At 36.4% G+C, this 23,806-nt stretch overlaps 1 protein-coding gene across 1 annotated transcript; it reads left to right on the top strand.

The window, feature by feature from the left end:
* The first annotated feature begins 5,629 nt into the window (after positions 1–5,629).
* Positions 5,630–22,836, top strand: alg6 (ALG6 alpha-1,3-glucosyltransferase). The gene is made up of 14 exons (XM_008406165.2): positions 5,630–5,866; positions 6,097–6,181; positions 6,284–6,373; positions 6,904–6,992; positions 7,367–7,449; positions 7,535–7,599; positions 8,783–8,968; positions 9,966–10,101; positions 14,381–14,466; positions 15,556–15,640; positions 16,521–16,591; positions 17,651–17,719; positions 19,017–19,209; positions 22,105–22,836. Exons 1-14 carry the CDS (start codon positions 5,725–5,727, stop codon positions 22,300–22,302), a joined length of 1,578 nt encoding a protein of 525 aa, XP_008404387.1. The 5' UTR covers positions 5,630–5,724; the 3' UTR covers positions 22,303–22,836.
* The last annotated feature ends 970 nt before the right edge of the window (positions 22,837–23,806 follow it).

The raw sequence follows: 23,806 nt of genomic DNA on the forward strand, positions 1-23,806 counted from the left end.
AATATATTACAAGTACAGAACACTTTTCAAACCCTTAACCAAAATGGCACATCTGCAAATCTAACGGAATATGGCTGGCTACTTAAATTGACAGGCTGGGCAAGAATAAAAACAATTATCTGTTGTGTTTTACACAAATCTGGCTTTTATGCAAGAAAAAAACATTTGAAAAAAAAAACTTTGAACACAAATTCTACGGTGAAACATGGTCGTGGCAGAATCATGCTATTCTTTAGCAGAGACAGAGAAGCTAAGAGGCTGCAGAAGATTTTTGACTGAGAAAGAGATTCTCCTTCCAGCAGGACAACAAAAATGTAACCAGTACTTCAATTGAATGGGGTAGATCAGGGTTGTCCAAAGTCCAGCCTGGGGGTATTTTGTTATAAATTTATGTGTCAATTGCACAAATTTGACTGACCATCAAAGTTCAAGTCAAGTCAGGTTTATCTGCATGGCACATTTCAGCAACAAGGCAGTTCAGAGTGTTTTACACAATAAAAACATAGAATTACCAATTAAAAACAAGCAGTAAACATTGCGTATTGTCAAAAGCCATCATCAAATCAATGCACCTCAATATGTCAATGTTCCACCAAATACTAATCAAAAGCAAATATAAACAGGTGGGTTGTTAGCCTTTGTTTAAAGGAACTCATGTTTCAGCTGTTTTGCAATTTTCGGGAAGTTTGTTCCAGATTTGAGGTGAATAGAAGCTGGATGCTGCTTCTCCTGTTTGGTTCTGGTTCTGGGGATGCAGAGCAGACGAGAACCAGAAGACCTGAGCGATCTGGAAGGCTAATACAATAACAAAAGTCGGTGCTATGCCATTCAGTGATTTAAAAACTAACAGAATTATTTTAAAGTCTACTCTTTAAATCTCATTCTATTCTAACAGGCCTGTTCTATGACAATTGACTCTCAAATGTCAGAAATTAATTGTTTTTAATAAGTGTGAGACCCTGTATGGGTCCATTTCCTATAAAAAAAAAATGTCACTTTGTTTCTGTCAATAAAGTATTCCATGTTTAGTTTATTATTGAGCATATAACAATAAAAAAAATCACAATGAAACAATCATTTATGATTCAATTTTTAACTTTTGTTGTCACATGGCAAAACATTTGGACCCCACTGAGAAAGATTAAAGCACATCCATGAGTTGGAATGGCCCAGTCAAAGTCCAGATCTGAATCCAATTGAAAATTGATTTTCTCAGTTGCTCCTCGTTTGATCATGGTGAGCTATTATGGTGAGAAGAAGGTAGGCAAGTAAGAAATGTCAATCTCTAAATGGGCAATGATGGCAGAATGCCAAAACAAAAGACTTTAAATTGTAATTATATGAAAGTATTGACTCAGGCAACATAATAAAAATGCATTGATTAATCCAGTCAATCTTATGCTACAATATAGTCCTAGTTATTGTATGTTGATCAGAATCTTACAAGCTTCTTGGATCACACATCCAAAAATAGCATAATCACTGATCCTGCCGCACATCCAAATTTAAGGCAGATTTAGGATTAAGACATTTACATTTGACTACACATACAATTAACTCCACCAAATGTTATGCCACTGTTTTAACAACCTGTGGTGAGCCTTTTATAATAACTTAACATTCAGTTTAGCAGTCCAAACTTTCCAGTTTGGTGCTTTAAACAATGATGTAGCCTTAGCCTACCTGTTAAATTATCATAATTTACAAAATCATGCAAAGTTGGCACTTTCAATGGACTTTTAATGCAACTTTTAGAGCAACTTTGCATTAAAAGTGTCGCTATTTACCAAATGACACTTCATGACAAGTGTCATAAACATTCATAAGGACTTCGTTCTGTTCATGACAGGTGTTATGTCATGGGTATGGCAGTGTCATGTCAGTCTTATGGAGAACCCTTCAAATAAAGTGTTACCAATATTAGTTTTTTATATTGATCCCTCTTTTATTTTTTAACTATTTAGAGCGGCCTGTCTCAACGTTCTACCAAAAGCAAACTAATTCTAAATCTAAATCTGCCAGTGTTACAAATAATTTTAGATTTTGCTATGTATTAATGTTGTCTATCCATGAATTTAAATTTTGCTTTATTTCAGTTTATATATGTAGCACAAATTTACTTTGAAGCAAAAGTATAATTTGAAGTCACTTTAAGAGACAAAGAAATTCAATTTATATTAAAAAAAATTCTATAGTTTAACCCATTTAATCATTTAGATAGATTAATATCATATTACAAACATTCAAACTTACATTTACTGCATAAATTGGTAAAACGGTATTCTATCAAAGAAAATGCCTCAGACACTTTTAGTGATGAACTTTGCAGCAACCAGTCCACCTGAATGAAAAGTGTTGACAGGACGTAGTTGCTTGCATAGAGTTGTTACCTTCATAGCAATTCCTCATATTAAGTATACATGTGGTGACAGTGAAAAGGAACAACTCCATTTTAACAAGGAGAAACCTGCAGCAAAACGCAGCTCACTGTGAGTGGTCATCTGCTTTGACCCATTAGGGATTTGAGGAGACAGAGCAGATAGACAAAAAATAAATAAATAAATAAAAATAAAAAACACAGAAGCCCTGGTCCTGGAGTACTTTCTAAGTTAACGAAAAATGTTTATAGAGCTAATGAGTGAAGTAGCACTTTTATTGGTTTTAGCTCAAAGAGAGAGAGAGATATGTTGAGAGAATTATTATTTTTATTACAATATAGAGCATGCTAAATTAAGCAGTTATGAAGTAGTTAAGCTCTGAGCCAACCATGGGATGCAGAATATTACTTTATCATCATTCTGTCATTGTGCTTTTTGGAGTCACACATGTCAAGTTGACATTAGCTTGTTAATTAGTCAGGTCATCTGTTCCATTCTTACATTAAAATGACTTTAAACTGCTTGAAGGGTAAAAAAGTGGTTGTTTTAAAACAGCAAGTTTTCAAACAGTTGTTACACAAGTAACCCACCCATGCCAATACTGCTGTGCAAACAGCAAAGCCTTGGCTTACCGTCTTTATTACGTCATCCTCCACCAGATGCTACAGTCCTTTTCTGGGCAGGGAACACAGACAGTAAACGTAGATACATCAGTTGCTGAATATTTAAAAAGGCATAGAGATGAAGCAATAAATGACAAAGTAAAGCTGGCGTGGCCAGGCATTAATAACTAATAGGTAGCACTGAGTTATAGGCTGCTGCCGTCGGAATGAAAGTGTCATTGCAAATCAGCAGTTGTGCGAGGTTATTATTATTTATGCATAATTGATGGCGGAACCACAAGGAACATGTCACACCCAACAAATCCTAACACCTTGGGAACAAGGATGATGGTGTCAACAGAAGAAAAGGTCACATGGAGGAGGAAATGGCCCTGCAGGCTGGGATTTACATTGTGAGGGGAAGATGTACCGTAGCATAGCATCTGTGTACAGAGGGTGTCTGATACTAAACATACAAGGCAGCTAACATTTTCACTGCAATATAACATAAAAAGAGTCAAATTGAAGAGGTTTAAATTTTAGCCATTAATACAATATGTTTGCTTTTAGATTGAGAGTTGAAATTTTAAAAGCGTTGCAAGCTGTAATTGCAGCTGTGTTCTTAATTTTTTAAATTCTACACTTCCTTTTATATTATACACTCAATATAATGTGCAAGTCTCAAAAATATACATACACCCCAATTAATGTTGCCTTAAATTTCCTTTGGCTCAGAAAGCACACCTTTCTGTGCAAATAGAGACTGTTAGCTTTCAAGTTAACAGTCTTTGTCAGCTTTAAAGCTAACAATTTTGAATTGTTAAGTTTAAAAATTTGACTGCGTTTCTAAACATAGTGGCCAAATTTTTATTAGAGCTGAGATTTGGCCTTTGAGAAGCAGATTCCAGAAGACGCCTGTTTCATTCATCCCAAAGCCGGTTTTAAAGTGTGTTTGGGATTTTTGCTCAGCTGAAACTTTGATGCTTTAACCATCCAGCTGTTGCACTGAGGTGAAAGTTAAGGAACTTAGAGTTAGTTTTCATTCTTCAATATTCTATCCACTTTATGCATTTCACTAACACCACAGACTGTAAAACATAGCATAATATCCTGCAGCATACTGCTGCCACCAGCATGTTTAACAGTGGGAACAGTGTTCTTAGGTTGCAAAGCCTGATTTTGACTTGTCCAAAAATTGGGCTAATTATCTCAGTCGGTCTTGTTTGTCTATTTCTCCAGTTGACCTTAAGCTCAGTAATGAGGTAAGTTTTTTATGTTTGAAAAAATACTGCGTGTCTCAATGGAAAAGCAGGCACTCTATAGAGGGTATAGTCTGAGATTTGATTGTCGACCTTGGGTCATGTATGTCTTCTCCTTCTCTCTCTGTTCATTTTCCTGTCCAGCTACTGATGAACAAAATCCAGAAAAACTCTAAAAGAAAAAAAAAGCACATCATATTTTTTATTAAAGAAGTCACACAATAAACAGTGTTTTTTTAATTTTGATAAGACACCATCATTAAGATTTTGAAAAATAAGTCAAGAGAAGAACGTTAATTGCTCAAAAGCCACATTTTAGACACAAAATTTTAAATTCCTTTCTTAGTATGACCAGAGTGTGAAGCGGCCGGGATGAGGCTCAGTGCCTCCAAATCCGAGGCCATGGTCTTGAGCTGGAAAAGGGTAGAGTGCCTTCTCCGGGTCAAGGGGGGTCGTCCTGCCTCAAATGGAGGAGTTTAAGTATCTGGGGATCTTGTTCACGAATGGGGGAAGAAGGGAGCGGGGTTGACCATAGTGGAATCACTGCAGATGAAAATCAAGAAAAGCATCTACTTCATGTTTTACACCAACACAGTGTCTTGAGTCAGAGGCTTTTTCAGACCGCTGTAATGAAGACCACTACAGGACATCCTTCCTGCCCACAGCCATCAGCATCTACAACAATTTTGAAGAATCTTGGATAATATGAGTTACATTAACATTTAATTTCCCTTTGGAATCAATTAGGTATTTTTGAATTTTGATTTTCAGTATTATGCACTACTGTGTATAATAAAATCCTATAAGACATTTTGAAATCTTTGGTTGTAACATGACATGATGTAAAAAAATATAAGTGGTATAAGTATTTTTGGCACTGTATAGTTTGTGTTCAACTTATTTGAGAATAATGTCGGAATTCGTGCAAAACGTAAAATAGGTAGTGGTTTTTTGATACTTATTGAAATCACAAATTTCAAACTTAAAATTACAAGGAATAATTTTATTTACGTATTTATTTTTTCTTTCAGGATAATTCCGTGATCTTTTGAGAAGTTGACGTACACTCCTACTGTAATATTATCAAAATAAAATGTTCTGCTAACTTTTTAGTTTCTAATAGCTAGAAAAATGCTGGAGTATTTAAATTTACTATGAATCGCGTACTGTTAAATGGTGCATTCATTCTACGTGGGAAAAGGAGTATCAGCTTTTGCATCTACCGGGTTAAAATTATATACGACAACCGCTGAAAGACTTAGACTCTAAAACGATGTTTAAGATTTTCTATTACCGATATTTGAGGGGGGGGGAGAATCACGTGATTTTCTTGTCTGAGCGACAGATTCCTGTATCTCTGTTAATTCCAATTTTTGAAACGCCTCATTGAACTTCCTCCTCGCATCAGAACTCTCTGACCAATGAGCTAGTGAGACGTAGCCTTGGTGGATGACGTGTACGGAAACGGACTCCTGACGAGTCTGAATGAAACTGTTTTTGTCGCTTGTTTCTAAAACAAAGCCCCCGTTTTTATCACTTAGAGTTATGCAAACGTGGAGTTTAGTATCGATTAGCGTTTTACTCGCTGTTTTGGTAAGATGGGGCGTGTCGCTAAACTCATATTCAGGTAGGGAGAGTGTGAACCTGCATGTTAACTGCACTAAGTTGTCTGGATTGTTTTAGTGAAGCTGTTTTGATTGTTTGGAAACTACGAGGAAGATGTGCAGTGTACTACGCTTTTTATATTAAAAGAGTAAACTAGCTGACTTGCATTACTGTCGATTGTTTGATTTTTTTATTTCTTTGTTTCATCACTAGAAGTTAACATTTACTGACAGGACAATCATTTCTGTACAGGTGCAGGAAAACCTCCCATGTTTGGTGACTATGAAGCCCAAAGACACTGGCAAGAAGTGACCTACAACCTCCCTGTTCAACAATGGCAAGTCTGACTGTTATGGTGATCATCGGACCAGATTTTTGTCCTCATTTTTTTCTAAATCCAAATCCATGTTCCTTTAGTAACACTTTTATTTTTCTACAGGTACTTTAACACCTCTGATAATGACTTGAACTATTGGGGTCTTGACTACCCTCCTCTCACCGCCTACCACAGCTGGCTCTGTGCTTATGTGTGAGTAATTTTAATCATCTAGGCACAGAAACGTACTTTTTTGGTGGGAGAAGGGGTTAATAAATCATAGTTTATATATAAAATAACTGTATACATAGTTGTCACAAAATCACAGCTTTGAAAAAAAAATGGCCTCCTTTATTGAAAAAGATGGCTAACAAAAAGAATATATGCTTCAAATTACACTTAAGGTTTTGTGACGGTAACAATTTTTAAATTTTATTTCAATTTCCTATGTTTAAGCTGATCAAAAATTAGGAACAAATGCTAGATATATATACCTACTTCACTAGTTCACCCCATATACCTGTTCACTGACAGGTGAACTAAAATCCACCTGTCAGTGATTTTAGTTCATTAAGTTAGTAGCTGTTAATAAAACAATTGTGCAATTTGTTTTGTATGCTACCAAAGGTTAGCGATTCATTAGTCCACAGGCAGAATCTGGCCGTTGTGATTATAGCATCTTGCATGCACATGTGTAATGGTAGCTGTGGCTATTGTGCATTTCCTTTATTTTCTATTTGCAGAGCAAATATTCTAAACCCTGACTGGGTTGAGCTGCACAGATCCAGAGGCTATGAAAGTCCAGCCCACAAGCTATTTATGAGAACTACAGGTATAGTTTCATCAAAACCTTCCTCTATGTTTGCATCATAATTCTGTCTCCAAATAATTGTGTTAATATTACATACTAAAGAAATTTCTTTTTCATCAAGAAGGTAAAGATTTTTAATGAAAACTGTTTTGTAATAATTTCCTGTACGTATTAAATAAACATGCACATTTGCATTTATAGGGTTGTATTCCGTTTATAATTCTTCTGGTCTTTTTTAGCTTTTGTTGTTTTTTAAGATTCTAACAAACTTTGTAGGTCTATGAGCTTTTTTAGCTAAAGCAACATTTTGTTGGCAGACACTAAAAGCTGTAGTCTGCCTTTCTTTGTTACTGGTTTCTTAAATTATTTTAATCTTGTTGTTTTCTGTCTTTTAGTCCTGGTGACAGATGTGTTGATATACATTCCTGCAGTTGTTTTATACTGTTTATACCTGACTGATGGCTCTGCTAAGAGAAGGGTAAGGGTTGTACCTAAATGTCTATATAGCAATGTACTCTGAAGACCCAAATGTAGTCATTTGTTTTCTGAATTTGTCTTTCTAGGTTTCCATTCTTCTCAGCATGCTTCTTTACCCAGGACTAATTCTCATAGACTACGGCCATTTTCAGTATCCTTTACGTGCAAATGTATTTTATTTATTTGTAAATTTATTGCAGTAAAGTTTTCAGTACTTTGATTTGTTTAAATGAAATATAGTCTGACTTTTAAGAGCGGCAGTGAAACAGCATGGCAAAGTTTTACAATTAACATAAAGTATCAATCAAGTTGTCTGTCAGGTAGACCTTTTTCATTGCATCTCATAAAAATATTGAATTGAATTTGACAGTCCACATTAGCATGTTACTATTAGCACACAAAAATAGTGTTATAATTTTTTTTTCATAAACGTTGCAAAAATAAACCTTAAACATAAGCAGTTGAAACTATACAGCTTCACCTAGTATCATTCATCCTCCATCATGTTGAAGCTAATGCTAATGCTAAAACATCACCATGCCTCCAGTGAAGCATTTGGTTCCTCTGGCACTAGAAACCTGATGTATGTATGTTAAAAGATGCATTCAGTCAAACGTTAGGACATTCTTGGAAAATACCTCTTGATATCCATGAGACAGCTGAAGATTAGATGTCATTAGATCTTCAAAAAGGACAAGGATACTGAGTTTACCTCCAGTCCACTAGGACTGGGTTTCAGAGGAAATTGTGGAGGATACTAAAGGAGTCATCATGCTTGACTGACTAAAACTGAATGGACATTCCTCAGGAACGCTACCAGCAGTTGATGTCTGAGTATGAGTTACTTTTTCAACAGCTCAAAATAGCTAAAGGGTTCTGTGTTATGTTCTAAAGATGAATATCATGAAGAAGTTGAATAATTTTAAAGCTGCAGTAGTCATTAGTTTGGGTTTAATCTGAAGAAACCACTTCTGATATTAGTTATGTTGAACTATTTAAGTCGTTCTTGGATTCGATTAAATTACACTTTATTAATTCCAGAAGAAAAAATCTATTTTTGTTTATTGCAAACAGATGTTTGTATATTTTGGCAATTAACCTGATTTCTTGGGAGGGTTGGGTAATGTTAGGTGCAAATGTAGGAGAATCTTGGCTACATTATGTGATCCATTACATATTAAACACCCAATTATTTTATAAAAAGTTTTGGTATTTCCTTACCGTCTATACTGTTCTTTAAAAATGTCATAATTTCCACCTGTTTTCTTTGTTGCTTAGACATTAGTAATGGCGCCTGTGAAAGTAGTAATTTGTAAAAGCCTTGACTGTGTTGGGTATAATGGAGTGAGCCTGGGCTTTGCCCTGTGGGGGGTTCTGGCTCTGGGGCTGGGCTGGAACTCTTTGGGCTCCCTGGCCTTCTCTCTGGCTCTCAACTACAAACAGATGGAGCTGTACCATGCACTGCCCTTCTTCTGTTACCTTCTTGGAAAGTGCATCAAAGCTGGGCTAATTGGGCGTGGGTAAGTGTTATTGCTTTACTTGTGCACTTTTTTATTTTTTATGTAACTTTATTATTATTGGTAGCAATGCTATCTTGGAGGAAGAAGGTGCTGGGTCACAATCCCAGCCTTTGGTCTTTTGTTTGCATGTTCTTCTCGTTAATGTGTCTGGATACTCCATTTTCCTTCTAAAACCCAAAGAGAAACCAGTTTTTCTTACAATTGGGGAAATGGAGGGTGATTACAAAAATGGATTGGTGCTATGCATTGGGAAATATTACAGAAATGTTATATCGTCATAAAATACTTTAAATATTATATCAAAAATTAGTTGGACTAATTTTTCAGTATTCTTTCTCTGTTGATATCTTGTTAAACTTTGTTTCTATGCCCAAACACCTCCAAGGAAACTCCAATCTATAAGATAATTTAAATTGATCCCTGTGATAACATGGTTATTGAAGAGTGCATTTGTTGATTATATTGTTTTGTCAGTGTGCATGAATGTGTCAGCTGCAAGCCCACACTTGTAATGTGAGCCGGTAAGAGAGCAGTGTCTTCCTGAGAGTCACAGAATGACTGAGGTAATCAGATTGGATGCTATTACCAGTGTGTCCAGTGTCTGTTTATCTAGTAACAATGTACCAAGGGCATTTAGTAGCAAATGGAGTGCCGGATTAGGCCCCTGGGAAGATATGTCCAGATGACACTCTCGCCATGCCCAAACTCCTCAGCTATGCCTGTGTGCGCAACTTAACCAGCAGCTTCACAGTTACAGCTGACAAGCTACTCTGACCCCCACTGGGGACTTTCAGCTGATGCATTGCTTTCACTACATTCCTCAGCAGGAGGGTCAAACCCCAAATTTAGGACTTGCAGACAGTTTGTGCTAATTGTCTAGGGAAACCCTGCAGAAAAACTAAAACTAAATACCCCAACAGGTATTTAGTTTTTTATTTATTTATTTAAGTGATATAGCTTTACCACCCACAATTAAAGATGTTTGTCTTTCATGAAGGTTCGTCCTGTTGGTGAAAATTACTGCCACAGTGTTGGTGACCTTTGGCCTCTGCTGGCTGCCCTTCCTACCTGACCCCAGTCAGGTCTTGCAGGTGGTCAGGAGGATCTTTCCCGTGGCTCGTGGCTTATTTGAGGTACAGTGCAGTATGTTGAATCTAAACTCTGTCAAGATAGATAATTTATTAAAATGGCAGTGTACACAAGCTAATTAAAAGTGCCTTATAGTAAATAAGGAAACAAAGGTAAAGAAAAATATCTTAAGAAATTGTATAAAATGATGAAAATCATTAAGGCAACATGTTGAAATATTTGTTAAAATGCAAACTAAAATAAAAAACAAAACATTCTTTCATTGGGAAATGCATTAAACAGTAATGTTTCAGTCCTGAATTAATATTATGACACAATATGATCCATGTTCCTGATGTTAGTCATTAACTCTGACAGCTGCATTTCAGTTCAGCGGCCTGGTATATTTATGTTACTTTTTGAGTTGACCAGTAAAAACAGCATTACAATAATCTGAGCAACTTTTTCTGCATATTATGGAAGCCTTCAACTTTTGAAATGCTTTTCGAATGGAAACAGGCAAATTATTCTTGAAATATCTGTAAGGACACCTAGGTTTCTTTTCAGTGCAATTGAGTCCTGAGCTGAAGGCATTTATGGGACCAAAACAATGACTTATGTCTTCTCTGCATTAGGTTGAAAAAAATTCAAAATCATCCAGTCAGTGGTATGGATACACTTAATTAGTGGCATTTAATGACTATGGTCAAGTGAAATTTGAAGTTTTGTATCATCACCACACAGGTTAGAAATGTTTAATCTGAGCGTGGGGGAACATTTAGGCATTGAAAAAAAGTGGCTCAAGAATAGAGCCTTGCGGAACTCCACATTTGATTATTGCTTAGATTTGTAATTACTAAAACTGCATCAAAGGTGTGTAAGGTGAGCACGTATTGGGAATTTACTTTTTTCAGGTGTCAGTTAAAAACCTGGTGATCAGTACTCCATCCAGCGTCTGGGATCAGAACAAAAAATCTCAAATAATTATATCAATGTGATGTTTATTATTTATCACTTAACTAATCAAAAGAAAATATTTAATCTTTTCTTTAAAGTCATGTCTATAAAGGCTGGATGTCGTTTCACATTTTGACCAGTAAAGGAATGATTTTAAACTGAAATTCCCCTTCATTCTGGATTTTTCTGTGTAGGATTTTGTCCAAGTTTGTTAATTTTATAATAGTTTTTTCACCAAGTTATAGCATCAATGCTGTGACTGATGCTTTCATTGACGTCATACGCAACCCATGAGGCATGCCTCGTTCCCTACACGATGTTCCCAACTTTTAGCATAGTGAATAGCTTCCCAGCCCTTCCAGTGCTTAGCTGGCTGGAAACCGATACCCCGCTGGATCAAAGAAAACAGTGGAATAAAATGGTGAAAGGTCAAGAGATCGGTTTCACCCTATCCCTGGGAGGTGTTGGGATTCATGATGTACAGTAGGAGGATGCAGATAAATCTAACTAATTTATGGCCGGATTGTTTTCAGCACTTCATAGCTCAGCCGTGTTCCAGCCATATGGACCGATGAGAGGGGCGAGTGATACACTTAAAGGCATATCAGAGCACATCGGACAGCTGGTGTCCCACTGCTGACGGCATCTTTGGAAAAAAAAACACAAACACATGTGTGCTTGAGTGTTTCTAACACTCATTTCGTACCGTGATTGCTCAGTTAAATAGGAAGTCAATTGTGCATGATATTTTACAAAAGACAGGGATGATGGAGAAAAAGAAAACTTTAACACTCCCGAAATTCCGGTGTTGAAAGGTGTCATGGAAGAAACAGGGTTAAAGTGACCGTGTATGCTTCTGTTTGAATGTTTAGGTGACAGCTCAGAGGCCGAGGTTTGCAGCTCTAGTTTCTGAAACCTTGTAACCCTGAATTTTCTAGTCCCGGTCCCGGAGGCGACTCCTACTACAAGTTGTCAAGGATATGTGGCGTAATTAGATGTTGTGCTGTCGGAGCAGGATGCATCGGGACAGTATTTGTTCAGCAAAATGATTCAAACATAGAACTTGGGCTTTGATGACAGCATTGAAAGGCGTCCTGTTACATATGAAATCACGCACTGCAAGCAGAAGGCCCGAGTGGGGAAGACGACGACTGCTGAGCGGTGGTCCCGTCGACTTCTGGGAGGGAGCGGTTGTAAGTTTACCCATTGAACTGCATTCTGCTGTCTCATGTTGCTGCCTGCTCACAAAAATGGCACCAAACGCTTCTCCCTGTGAAATTCCTTTCTGGCTTCAAGACTCGCATTTGCCAGTGGGCTTCTGCCTTCGACGTGGTGTCCAGGAACATTCCCGCAGTGGCTGTTTGATGTTGAGAATGAGAGGGGAAAAAGGAAAGGATGGGGCTGTGAAAACACAACCCTAGACAATTTGGTGCTACCGAAGAGGATACCATTAAGAGCCATACAGTTGTGCAGCAAAGCAGCTGTAGCACGGAGAGGAGGCCAGGAATAGATTTTCTCGATAGGATCACACTTAAACACGGCTACAGAGGAAATATTCAGTTGATCTAAACATGTGTGATATCATGAGCACACTGGTGGCTCGGATCTTATTTTAAGTGATCCCTTAGCGTCCGCCTAACCACTTGACCTCCTCATTTGATCTTAACTACAGCAACCACACAGCTGTCATGAAGTTTGTAGCATACTTTATCTATGACAAGATTTTTTTTTTCAGATTCTTTAGTGTTAAGTTACAATAAACTATATTATGTTTATTAAATAATCACACACAGTATTTATTGTAATTTATCCGAAATCTTTCTGATGAAGAAATTACTTATTTTATCATAGAACAATGAACTTGATTAGACCTGCCTAAAGATAATAATAAAAAATACTTGTAGTTGGTAATATCTTGATAATTAACTCTGTTTTCTAGTTTCTCATATTTGCCAGGCAGGAGAAAAAGAATCAACATACAAATTAGGAAGGAAAAATAAACACATCACCATTTACTCTGCTGTTAGAGGGGAAAAAAGGAGAAAACTTAAGAAAAACACAATCCAATATACTCCTCTGATAACTTTCCAACTTATTTAAGGCTTAATTTTCTACCTACCTCTGATTTAAGGGGAAAAGATGACTAATTTAAAGTTTCTAAACTACTCTTTACACTATCAGCTTCCAACACCAAAACGTCCACTAAAGAAAACATGTAGTGCCTTACTGCGGCCCAGAATCAGCATTGAGCACGAAGGCTCAATGCTGATTAAAATCAATAAATGTTAATGCCACTCCCATAGATTCATTTTGGAGTTTAGCTGAGGTGGAGATATTGACACAGCACCTCTGGTTCTGAGTGAATGGTTAGCTGTTTGTTCTGGTTGTTTGTTTGAATGCCTTGGTGCAGGGGTCTTCAAATCCAGGCCTAGAGGTCTGGCGTCCTGCTACTTCAGCACACCTGACTCAAAGACTCTAGAGAACTTGGCTGCATACTGAGGAGCTAATTTGCCCATTTGATTCAGGTGTGCTGTCCTAAAGACACATCTAAAAGTTTCAGGACAGTGACCCTCTAGTCCTGGATTTGAGGACCCCTGTCTTTGTGGATGCGCACTTTGGATTTGAGATTGGGGGACACAAATAAATAAAAAACTAAACCAAATTTTTCACCGGAACTTCACACAAAGAGTCAAGAATAGCAAAACGTTTGATCGAAAGTAAAATATTTCTTACAACTGAATCTCAACAAGCTGATGAGTCTTATTATTGACTTGTCTGACAAATCTTCTTATTGGTTTTGGTTGTTTTGCGTCTCTGGACTAAGTCAGAAGCATGTATAAAAAAAACTCTGAATTTGGGTTTCACATTGAAAATCATGAGGATAAATTAATTGATACATTTGTATTATTATCCTGAATTGTTAGTTCTGGTAATTTTAAGTTTCTTTTGATTTATATTTTCATATGTTATAATTTCCTGATTTGTTTTATGCTCATTTAAAGATGAATATTTTAAAATAGGTTTATGATTTTATGTTAATTATATGTGTTGGATTATATGTTAATACAGTTTTGGGTATAGTAAGATTCCTTTTGGAATAATCCACATTATTTAGTCTGTCTTTGTTTAAATCAAAAACTGTCATAATGGCTAAAATATGTTGTTGTGTTACACTGTGGACACAATCATTAACATTCATTTTGTAGAAGAGAATTAATGTGCATAATCAATTAAAAGTATTCAATGTTAAAACAGAATATTTACAAAAGAAAAAGTAACAGTTGATTGCTTTTTTGTTTCTAATGGTGATCTGAGATCAAATCACCACTCAAACATATGTTCCTAATGTTGTTTTTGCTTTCTGGTCGTGTGTGTGTGTGTGTGTAGGATAAGGTGGCTAACACATGGTGCAGCCTGAACGCCCTGATAAAGATCAGATCCATTCTGACAAGCGACTCTCAGCTTTACCTCAGGTAATCCTTTTATCTGTGAAACAACTTCATTTTTATTCCACATTTGTCCTCCTGACACCTCTTTGTTTTTTCACTGTCATTTTTCTAACTTATCTCTCCTGAATCCCTTTTTCATTTTACGGGAAAGCTGAGCTTGCTCTTGGAAATAAAAGCGGGTTCGAGGGAATCAAAGCAGATAATCCCTGAAGCAAAGCACTCACGAGAAACTTTAAACAACAAGCTGCATTTGTTTTTCCAAATATGAAATCGAAATGTTGAAGACCCAAAGGGTTATCATAAAAACAAAGGCTAATTCTGCATTTGTCTCTCATGAATCATGTTTTTGCTAAAAGTTGAAACTCTGTGCACTTGATGTAATGAACTCGGCCCAACAGTTACGACATGGCGGAACCTTCTTAAATAACCCAGCGGGCTAATTTTAGGAGTCTAGTGTTTGCAGCATGGACACGTTTCTTCTAGACTGCTAAAACCAGGGATTAAGTTGGACCTCTTTTATTGTTGGGTATTTCAAACAAATGTGTGTATGTTGGTCAATAGATTGGAATACTAAATACTCTAGTGTGGTTATGCAGGTTATGTTGAACAAATCAGCTGTGAAAATGTGACTCGCATATTTCTGTAACGCAAAAGTCTGTTCTGAAGAAAATCATTTATACTAAACTTACTTTTGTACATCTTATATTAAGTACTGATTATATTACTTCTGAAATCTATTTGTTTTGCTTTGCTGCGTTTGGATCTCTCTTTATTTCAATAACCTATGATTTGTAGTACGAGCACATTGTTGCCGTCTCACATAACTAACCCTTGACCTCTCTGCACATTTATACACATTCACTCTGACACATAAGTCTGTCCCTTCTGGTCCTTGTATCCCCAGCAGGTGACAATTGAGGGGTTAAACTAATACTGACTAACCTTCAAGAACAATTATTATTTGGTCAGTTCTTACATGTCAAGAGGTCTTAGTTTCAGAGCAGGTGCTGTCCTAGAAAGATATGCACACCGCAGTGTGTACAAGAGTGTTTTTGTCATTTGTTCATTTAGATTTACATTTTGAAAATTATTTTCCTACTTTATGTGTTTCAGTTTGGCTTTCACCCTCCTAGCAGCACTTCCATCCTCTATCAGACTGCTGATGAAGCCCACTTTCTGGAACTTTAAACTGGCTTTGGTGAGTGCACTTTGGTAGCAATAGTATGTCTTACAGGAGTATATATACCCCTTAAACTGCTCACAGTAACTTCATTTGACAATGTTTTTAAATTTGCTGATGTTTATTGATGTGGAGACGGTGAAGAAAATAGAAAAAATAACATCATATTCTAATTTGTTTTTTATTTACCTCGGTAGCTGAAATTCATCATGACAGTGATAAATCAAAACTCTTATGATAATTTTTTTATGATGAACTATAAACAATACCAAAAGTAGGTGCTGTAGTTGGATCAGAACAAAGTTGAACTTAATCTTCCATAAACAAAATGGTGTGGGTGCTGGTAAGCAGACTTACTGAGAGGTTTACTCTCCGGTAGGCTAAATTCAGCCAGAGCTGCAACTGAATTGTTTAGATCAAAACATTTGCATGTGTTAGGATGGCCCAGTCAAAGCCCAGGACTAAACCCTGTTGAGCATCTGTGGAAAACCTTGAATATAGTTTTTCCTCAGATGTTCTAATCTGACTGAGCTTGAGATGCTTTCTAAAGAAAAAAAAATGCAAATATTTAAGTCTTTGTGCGCAAACCTGGTGAAGAGCATCCCGAAATTCTTGCGGTAAGCGGGTCAGTTGCAGTGGAGGATTGATTCAAAGGTGCTACGACACTTCCACTACACACTTTTCAGATTTATTTGCAGAATATTTAAAATATCGTATATCATTTTCCTTTCATTTTACAATTATGCACCACTATATGTGGTTTACTCTATGAAATTCCTATAGCATTGTGAAATTAATCCTTTTGCAAGGCATGTATAGTTAGACTTCTTATATGTTTTACCAATTTATGCTGTTTGTACATGTTTTAATTAAGTTTTTAATGATTCTTTGCTCTCAGGTCAACTCATCTCTGGCCTTTTTCCTTTTCTCCTATCAAGTTCATGAGAAGTCCATCCTGTTGGCTGCCCTGTAAGTTGTTGTATCTGAGTTGTTTACGCTGGTTACCACCTTTATGTCACAGGAGGAAGGTCCTTGGTGGAGCTCTAAGTTAAACCTTAGCCTTTCTGAGTGGAGTTTGCCTTCTCTTCTTATCTATTCTTGAGTTTTCTGTTTGGTGACATCAGTGAATAAAGTTTTCTCACAAACAATCAGTTTCAGAACAATGTAAAAGTGAGATAATTCCTGTGCTGATGTTATAAACCTCAAACTAACATTCAATTTATGCCCAGACTTGCTACATTATCCACTCCTGTCTTTATACTTCTAGTCCAAGCAACCATCCTCATGATATGCATTGTGTAATTTTAGAGGCGGGTCATATGATAGTTTCAGAGCTTAGACATGTGGCTTAAAATGTGTTTTGTGCTTTATGGTTTACACTCGTACTCATAAAGCTGTAGGCAGAGAGTGAAACCCGGGATGGACTTTACGGCGTGGGATTTAGTTCCTGAATCTGGGCTCATCTATTAATCTAGATGAGTGTAGATTGTTGCTTTATTAACTATTGAGTTATATCTCCCACCTGTCCCCTTGAATCAATCAGTAATGCATGCCCAGAGATTAGGAGAGAATAGTAGGCAGCAGCTCGGGGTGTTGTTTGCGCAGGATCAATTATTGGGCTGTAACAGGATCACCAAAGAGCGCTGACTGTAATTATGGGCTCAGGGACCGTTGGAAGGTTCCTCTGTTGGAGAACAGTGTAGAACTGAAGCTGGTAGCCTGCTTCAGTTATAAACAGGTTATAAATAGGTTTATATATGGACACACAGATTTTCTCTTTGTTGCCACAGCTGTTTTTACATCTTGAAATTTAATAAATAGTCATTAGAAATCAAAGATGTGAAATTATTTCTCAACAAAATACACATACTAAGTGTCTTGTTACAGCTAACACTCAATTCATGGTTTTTGATAGCGTTTCTCTTATTTATCCACTTAGCTTATATCTAGTTTACTTTCATTTGCTATGTTAGTGATTGAGAATCAGCTTAAAACGGTGTGCCATCACCTTTTTTCTTTTCTCTTCAGCCCAGTCTGCCTCCTTCTGAATGAATTTCCACTCATGTGCGTTTGGTTCCTGCAGGCCTCAACATTCAGGTAAACAAACTTTCAACAGCAGAAAGCAAATTAAACCTTAAAGATGCATCTTATTTTTGTTGTTACCATTTTATTATAGATAGTTTATTTTTTTTAAATTGTCAGTTCTTGTCATACCAGCCATTCAAAACTTTTTACAATGGAGCCACGTTTACCAAATATTGAGAAGCTGTGAGGCTTGTGGGCCTGTTTACCTTTCAAAGATGTTAAAGTGAATTTGCTAAATATAAACACTTTAATGAACAAAATCTGATGCACCTCACTAGAGAACGGAAATGTTTTGGAATTGGGTGTTGTACCAAGATAATGATCCCAAATATATGGCCAAAATAAGTGTCAGAGGATCCTGTTAATAATTCAATTGGACAATATGTAATTGGTTTAAAATCTGAATCAGACTATCTTCACTGTTTTTTATACAATTAGATGTGATTTGAAATTGTTTGTCCTGTAAGGTGCAAACCCTAGAACTCTCTAAAAAGATGGCTGATAATATGGGCCCAGATGAGAACACCATGAATGGAAAAAGAGAAATGGCAGTGCAAATGCTGCAACTAACTTTCACCAGCTGTTGTTAAATTCTTCCGGCAGGGCTAATTGTTGTGCGTGTGGTTTAGGATAAGGATATGTGGGGCTTACACAACATGCTCTGCATGCCTGGTGTCCGAGTGTGCTGTGTAGGAGCAGGAGCTCCGTTTGGAACTGTTCATAGTACAGTCTGACTTGGGCTTTCACATTATCTCTCCAGACTCTTTCATTTAAAAAAAAAATACATCTTTTGTTTATATAATTGGCTGGTGGAATGCCCGAACAGTGGCCATTTTACGGGTGAATGAACCCAGTCTGCTCACATCGAGGAAGTATGTATTTCTTAAATGTTAAACATTTAGCTGCTGAATGGAACTTTTTAGTTTGAATAAGTGGATTGTTGTGCAGAGAGAGGTTTTTCTAAGCCGGGTGTTGTGTGTTTACTATGAGCCAACTGTTGTTCTTGCTTCTGCCCCGCTGCTAAACTGAGATAAGCTCTGCGTGAATGTCATAACCGTCTCTCCTCAGGGGACGTTCTGCTCATAAAGGCCTGCATGATAAAAATGTTTCGACTGCTGTTGCTTTTCTTTAACCGACCATGGTGCTGAACTGAATCAGTTTCTGTTGGAAAGAGTCAAATTTTGTGGAACTGTTACAAATATTTTTTTTTTTGCTAATTTGTTTGCAAAAAAATCTGCACATCTCAAGTTGTAGACAGTACTCGTCAGGCTAGACTATCAACCCTCGTTGTTTCTTTCGTTCTGTCAAGCATGCTCCCTCTTTTCCTGAAAGACGGCCTGCTGGTTCCCTACACCGTCACCTTCCTGGGGTTTCCCTTCCTCACCGTCTACTTATTGTCCGCTCTGGAGGACTGTTCAGAGGACGAGCTGAAACTTGGTACCAGTGGCAAGCTGTTTCCCTGGATACCCAAAATTTACCTGGCTTGTATAATGAAATGGAAGGTGAGTGTAGCCTATGCTTGCAAAATCTACAAATGTTTATCTCTAGGAGCCAAAAGTCTTTTGGAGGGTTTTTATCAACCCTTTAACTTACACCGGACTGACCACAGTGAAGGAGAAAATGTACCAAATTATTAGTAAAAGATGTAAATGTGAACATATTTTGTACAATCATTTGGTTGCAGGTTTAATTGGCAGTTTAAACAAAGATCATACTGAATATTTGTTATGCTTTTATAGCTTTAAGGAAAAAAAAAGTTGTTTATATCAGCTGTTTATGTGGAAACAGCAGATAAAATCTCTGATACAGCTTAATAACCTCAGCGAGATAATAGGCATGACTATAAAGCAAGAATTAAATCTTTCAGAAAATATTTCTATACACGTATCCAGTAACATTTAAGCTGGCTTGGCTGTAAAAAGAAGTGTGCTGATTCAAGGATCCCAGGTGCCTTGTATTTCTAACGTGTCTCCAGACCTAAATTGCAACGTTGTCAGAAGATATGTCCAACTGTATAAATAAATATCATCTGCTGGTGTAAGCTTTGTAAGCTGTCCTGGGACGACCGCTGCTGCCAGCCTGAGAATTATTTATCACTTATTTGAGTTTCCACAGCATCTGAAGTGGCTTTGCCGCCAACTCCTTAGTGACAGCGGTACCGGTAGGGTGTCAGAGATTAAGAGAAGGTGTCTTTTTATAGGACGTGTCATAAACACAGGTTTGCCTAGATATATTTATTTACACAAGCAGCATAAATAGTGAGCCCTGACGATGGAGATAAGGTTTCATGGGTTTTGGGTGATGGAGAAGAGAGGGCATGAGATGTTTCCTCTATAATAATCACAGACTTATTTTTTGCTTCACAAAGCAAAAACAAACACAAGTACTCCAACTCCTACTACTGTCTCATCTGTAGTAACTTTTATGACAATAAAGAATGGTTAGATGGACAAATAGTGTTCAGTAGGCAAAATGTAATTAATGGTATAATTTTATTTTATATTTAGATTTTATATCAATGTATTGACATTCACCCAATTTTAAAAGTTTTCCCAAAAACCTTTTTTGAATTCATGATTCATAGGTTTTGATTCTACTAAGACAGATAATTATTTAATGTTCCTCAAGGCTTTAATTCCTTCAAATCCTGGGATTGGTCTCTTCAGAAACATCCTGAAGTTCAACTTTTAAGCTTCTGATCAGCAGAATCATTTTAAAATCTAGTTTTCAAATAAAAAAATAAAAAAGAAACAAGAAACAGTCCCTTGATAGAAATTGATCATTGTAAATAAAAATATAAACTTTTTCTAGTGTAATTTATTTCAACTGGAATTATCAACTATCTATTTTTATTAATCTGTTGACTCATTGTGTCATATAATAGAATAAATCCTTCTAAAGAAAAAGCTTTTTGATAAAAATTATAGTATTTTTTCACGCTACAAATGAAAATGATTTATTTATTTCTATATAAAACAATCCTGAATATTCATAATTGTCAAGTATGATGAGATTGACCAAAGAAACATCATTTTTAAAGGCAGGAATGAAGACAACAATGTTGTAATGATGAGTTAAAGGTGGGTAAATGTACACTGACAGTCAAAAGGACACTGGCACAATCACTTCCACAGTTGTGTCTCGTGTAAATGACCAAACAACGTCTTAATTTAGAATAAGATTTAATCAGAAAGAATCATTCAGTCTGTCCTTGAAGATATTATTTCCACTTTATTCTCGAAATATTGGCTTTAATCTTAAGATTGTTTCAAAACTACATTATTCTTGAAGCTACATTTTTTCACAAACATTTCAAGTTTTTCTCAACAGTCCGACTTAATTCTTGCAATCAAATATTTACTTTATTTTCAGTATTTCAATTTCATTACATACATAATAGAAAAGAAAAGCATGTTGTTGTTTTTGTTTGCTCCAGTGACCTTCACACTCCTGCATGTAAGTAACTTCAAAGGACAAGAACATAATTAACTATGTAATGGAGGCCGTAAAATGTCTATTTAACTTTAAAATAACTAGCATTTATTGTAACTATGCATTATGTATGTGTGTGTGGTTTAAATCTGATTAAATAATATAAATTTGATTGAAATTGGAGGTTGCAAAATTGACAAAGGGTTGTACAAACTCTCCACATCAACAAACATCAGATAGTTTTGATCAAAGATGTGTTCATAAACACCTGGGTAAAGGACGCAGACCGACACTGTGTCCAGCACAAAGAACTGTAAAGACTTTTGTATTGTTTAAAAATCCTAATGTTGATGAATTATGATAGTTAACAACGATCACATTGACTAGTTTCAGCAGCCCTAAGCTGCTGAAAAGTAATTATAATCATTACATTAATTATTAATGATTATTATCAAAACATAATATTGTTTCTATTACAGCATCTTGAAACTTTTTTGCCTGGAACTTAATTACTCTCAACCATACAGAACTGTTTGTTGGGTACATTTCAACTTCCAGTTCTTTCTATGAAAATAATATCTTAAGACAATTTGACGGTTACTATTTTTTATCTTTGGTTTTTTTTTGCTAACTGAATGTGTGAGGGAGAACTGAGGGGTTCGGGAGATATAAAGCTGATGATTTTGTGAAAATCATGAAACCTCCCTACTAGAGGTGTTCCCTGAAGCAGTTTGTTACTTTGTTTTTTAGTTTTTACTATGAAACATGGAGTAGAAACAGAGGGGACTTTACAGGTTCCTGAAGGAAAACCAAAAGTTAATGTTTACCTGTCATTAAATGTTTTAACAATCCTGAGCTCTGTTGCTCTACGTCCTCCGTGCTCATAATCATTTGACCACTGATGCATCTTTGTGCAATCCTTGCAACTATTTTTGACGCATCCCTTCTCTCTATGTCATTGATAGTTCTACATCAGCATGGCTCTCATGGCTGTTTTGAGCGTCCTGAGTGTAGTTATGGACCCGCCGCCACATCTACCAGACCTGTTTCCTGTCCTGGTGTCAACGACCGCCTTCATGCACTTCTTGGGAGTATTTCTACATTTCAGTATTGTTCAGTTCATGGAGCCACCCAGAAAAAAGAGCCGAAAGAAAAACAACTGAGCTGTTTTCTTTAGGAAACTCAGTGTTACTCTGTGAGCATATATTGGCTCTGACCACTTACACTGTACGTGAGGCTTTTCTGGCTCTCAAATAGAAAAATGAGATGCGTTCGAATGAAAAGTATCTGTATTAATAACAGCAGATCAAAGAAAATTGTGAGACCAAGTGAAAGGAAAGAGGATTGGTGTTTTTCTTTTGTGGACCAACAGTGCATGCAAAATATTTTTAATTAATTGACTTTTTTGAAAGGGCAACAGCAATAATGTGTGAGTAATGATAAAGATTTACACAAGACGATGTTCTGCAGCCTAAATATGAGACTTTCAAATGCCATGTCAATAAAAAATTGTAATAATTATGTTGGAAACTTAAAAGATGTTGATGTAATTGTGCTGTTACTGTTTATTTTGCGTCTTCTCTTGGAGTCTGTAGGGATTGTGATGAATGCATGTTGACCAGTTTTGTATTCATGCAAACTTTCCTTTTTGTACTGTGCATTTCTATTCATCATTAAAGTTATTTTGTACAAACGTAGTTTTCATAAAGATGAATTCATATTTCTCACTGTGCTGAAGTGAACATCATTTTTAGTGGCGTGTTATTAAATAATTAAATTCAAACCGGCTTCAAATAAATTGTCTACATTAGCCAAGTAGTGCGCTAAAATCACCCTCAAAGCCCTGGTGGAGACGGAGCTCATAATTAGACGGAAATTATATCTTTCCAAGCTTTTATTCAACATCATTAAATATTAATTATGAGCCCTTGATGCTACAAGGGTCCTCCACAAAAGACCTGCACATTTAAAACAAAACCAGAGACAGGAGAGGCCTTAAAAGGTTTGATGGAAGGTGACATATCTGAGCATAATGCTATAAAGTTGAAATACCACACAAAAAAGGTACAAGCAATTTCTTTCTCCAATCTCTGTGCGAGTTAATGACGGGCATAAAAAAATCCATTACAACTATAAATGTTATCGGGTCAGCGATGGGGACATGTGGATGGAGAGACCAGCCGACTGCTGGTAATGTGCTGCAGGGATAAATAGAAAGCCTACATCTGAGTTAACTGTTGCAACAAAGAGGCAGGAACACAGAGGGACACTTATGCAGCTGCAAAAAGTTTAAGAAGACAAATTGTAAATGTATTTATTTTTTTTAAATGATGCTAAACAAGAAATTATTCTAACATCTTTTGATAAATGAAATTTATCAAATGAAGTGATGAATGCTACTCGTAGGATCACTATTCAGAACATTAAATCTTGATGGCGTGGCTCTGACTTGGACTGAATGACTACAGGCAGCTAACAGCCTGTAAATATTGTAGCTATAATATGTAGCTTCATCCACTAGCTCATGCTTACCTTATTAAAAGAAGAGTTTTTAGTTTCATATGTCAACTTACAACAAAAAAAACCTATATATTATCAAGTGTTCTGATGGCAAGAAGTTATTCAAGCCATCACGGGTCCCTCAATCAGCTGCAAAGGGAGACCTGT

The sequence above is a fragment of the Poecilia reticulata genome, chromosome 4, assembly GCF_904066995.2.
Source record: "Poecilia reticulata chromosome 4, P_reticulata-male-v2, whole genome shotgun sequence".
NCBI classification, from domain to species: domain Eukaryota; kingdom Metazoa; phylum Chordata; class Actinopteri; order Cyprinodontiformes; family Poeciliidae; genus Poecilia; species Poecilia reticulata.